Source organism: Phyllostomus discolor, chromosome 11, assembly GCF_004126475.2.
Source record: "Phyllostomus discolor isolate MPI-MPIP mPhyDis1 chromosome 11, mPhyDis1.pri.v3, whole genome shotgun sequence".
Lineage (NCBI taxonomy): Eukaryota > Metazoa > Chordata > Mammalia > Chiroptera > Phyllostomidae > Phyllostomus > Phyllostomus discolor.
Genome location: NC_040913.2, coordinates 51,555,024 through 51,557,962, shown reverse-complemented (window position 1 = coordinate 51,557,962; position 2,939 = coordinate 51,555,024). Strand labels below are relative to the sequence as shown.

At 35.0% G+C, this 2,939-nt stretch overlaps 1 protein-coding gene across 1 annotated transcript; it reads left to right on the top strand.

Annotated features, from left to right (window-relative positions):
* The first annotated feature begins 1,742 nt into the window (after positions 1 to 1,742).
* Positions 1,743 to 2,738, top strand: CYSLTR2 (cysteinyl leukotriene receptor 2). The gene is given in 3 exon segments (XM_028526323.1): positions 1,743 to 1,799; positions 1,802 to 2,253; positions 2,255 to 2,738. Coding segments are annotated over 3 exon segments (993 nt in total).
* Positions 2,739 to 2,939: the final 201 nt, after the last annotated feature.

Genomic DNA, 2,939 nt, shown 5'->3' with positions numbered 1-2,939 from the left:
GTAGATTTTCTTATTATCTTTCTGTTGTGTACTTCCAGTTTGATTCCATTAAAGTTACAGAGCATACTCTGTATGATTTTAATTCTTTTAAATCTCTATAAGGTTTTTCCATGGTCCAGGATGTGGTTTATTTTGCTATATTTTCTGTGGTCACTTGACAAGAATGTGTATTCTGCTGTTGTTGAATGGTGTGTTACTTGATGTTACTTGATGGCGGTTTTTGACTTTTCATATACCTTTGCTGAGTTTTTGTCTGTTTTCTTTATCAGTTGTTGAGAGAGGGTCTTGAAGTTACCGACTACAGTGGGTTTGTCTATTTCTCCTTTGAATTACATCAGTTTCTGCTTCACATATTTTGCAATTCTGTTATTTTGTGCATACACATTTGAACATTGGTATGCATATATATTTAGACATTAGTATGCCTTTTTGGTGGATAAACTCTATCTCTGAGCTTTTGTTCAGAGATAGAGTTTATCTCTATCTCTGAGCAAAATTTTGTTTGTTTTGAAGTTTACTTTTTCTGATATTAACAGTCACTCCTGATTTTTTTTTTCTTAATTTATGTTTTTAGGACATATATGTTTTCATCTTTTTACTTCAAATTGCCAATAGTTTCATTTGAAGTGAGTTTCCTATACACATTATATTTAGGCAATATATATTTCTAGTCTGCCAGCCTATCTTTTAATTGGCTTATTTAGACTGTGTGTATTTAATGTAATTATAAATTTGTTAGCCACAAGTCTGCCGTTTTATTTTATTTTTCTGTTGGTATTATCTATTTTTCCTGCCTTATTTGATTATTTGAACACTACTTAGAATTCTCTTTTGAATTACCTCTAGTGTTTTTGAGTCAGTCTTTTTGTGTATGTGTGTTTTTTTTTTTTAGTGACTGCTCTAGGTATTACATTATACCTACGTTATCACAGTCTATTGGCATCATCATTTTAAAAATTCAAGTTAAGTGTGTAAACCTTACTTCCTTTATGTCCCTTTATCCTCCCCTATTTATAATATAATTATCTAAAAAAAATGTGTCTACATCCATTTAGGGCCACATCAAACAGTTTTTATAGCTTTTGTTTCAATTATCAAACATAACTTAGACTCAAAAAGAGAAGAAAAGTCTATTGCATTTACTCATATTTTTTCTTATTGTGGTTTTTCTTCTTTAATGGTGTTCCTTGGTTCCTTTTTTATTGAGTCCTTTCATTTAGAGAACTTCTTTTATTCATCCTTTAAAGTAGGTCTTCTGGCAACAAATTGTCTTAGTTTTCCATCATCTGAGGAGGTCTTGATTTTCCCTTCAAACTTAAAGATTATTTTTGCTGGATATAGGACTCTAGGTTGGTAGGTCCTTTCTTTCAGTACTTGAAAAATGTTATGCTACTTCCTTCTGCTTTCCATAGATTCTGATCAGAAATCAGCTGAAATAGATTGCAGAAACAGATTAAACTGCAGTGTTGCAAGGTACTCAGGTGAACATGGGCACTAGGCCAGAAGTGTCCCTAGTTTGAAGCTTCAGCTTCAACCAAATAATTAATGTTTATTCTACATTCTAGAAACTTATCATGAAATATAATGGAGCACGTATTAAAGAGTATATGATGTTTTTTTATTCAAGTTTCAAAAATAGCTAATATTTCTCACTATTTCATTAAAACCTTGAAATATGTAAGCAGTAAGCAGGAAGTAACTTTTTGTGTCTGTTTCTTTTTAATCCAGCACAGACAAAATTTATGTCCTTGCCTCTGTCCACCCCCATATCAGAAATGGAACCCAATAGTACCTTCAACATAACAACAGCCATGGGAACTGTACAACTGAAAACTTCAAGAGGGATTTTTATCCTATTGTGTACCTGATAATATTTGTCTGGGAAGCCTTGGGAAATGGCTTTTCCATATATGTTTTTCTGTGGCTTTATAAGAAGTTTATATCTGTGAATGTTTTTATGCTAAACCTGCCCATTTCTGATCTCTTGTTCATAACCACACAGCTCTTCAGTGTTGACTATTACCTCAGAGGCTCCAATTGGATATCTGGGGGCCTGGACCGCAAGATTATGTCTTATTCCATATATGTCAACATGTACAGCAGCATTTGTTTCCTGACTGTGCTGAGTGTTATGTGCTACCTGGCAACTGTTCACCCTTTCCGGCTCCTGCATATCACCAACATCAGAAGTGCCTGGGTTGTATGTGGGATCATATGGATCTTTATCATGGCACCTTCAACAACACTTCTGAACATTTGAACAGAAGGGTAATATTACATCATGTCTAGAGCTGAATTTCAATAAAATTGTTAAACTTCATACCATGAACCATATTGCTTAAGTGGTGGGCTTCCTGCTGCCATTCTGCATGCTCAGCATTTTTTACCTGCTAATTATTCAAGCCCTTTTAAAGATGGAGGTCCCAGAATCGGGGCTGCAGGTTTCTCACAAGAAGGTGCTGATCACCATCATCATTGTCTTGATCATCTTCCTCCTGTGTTTCCTGCCCTATCACATACTGAGAACCTTTCACCTGGTTATGTGGAAAGTGGGTACATGAACAGACAGGCTACATAAAGTCATGATCATCACACTGGCCTTGGCAGCAGCTAATAGCTGCCTCAACCTTTTGCTTTATTATTTTGCTGAGGAGAATTTTAAGGACAGACTAAAATTTGCATTCAGAAAAGGTCATTCACAGAAGACAAAATGCACCTTTCCTGTTGTGTGGGGATGAAAAAGGAAGCAAGAATATGAGAGGTTACTAGGTGAGGCCTGTTCTTAAATCCTGGTGTCCACCTTCATTCGCACATAGTTTCCAAATAACCATGTATTTATACCATCCCAACAAAGATTAATTTGCAACATTTACTTGTCCATGACTTTTGTTAATAAGACCTACTTCAAACCTTTCATTAGGTGTACTTTCAGTGGTTGA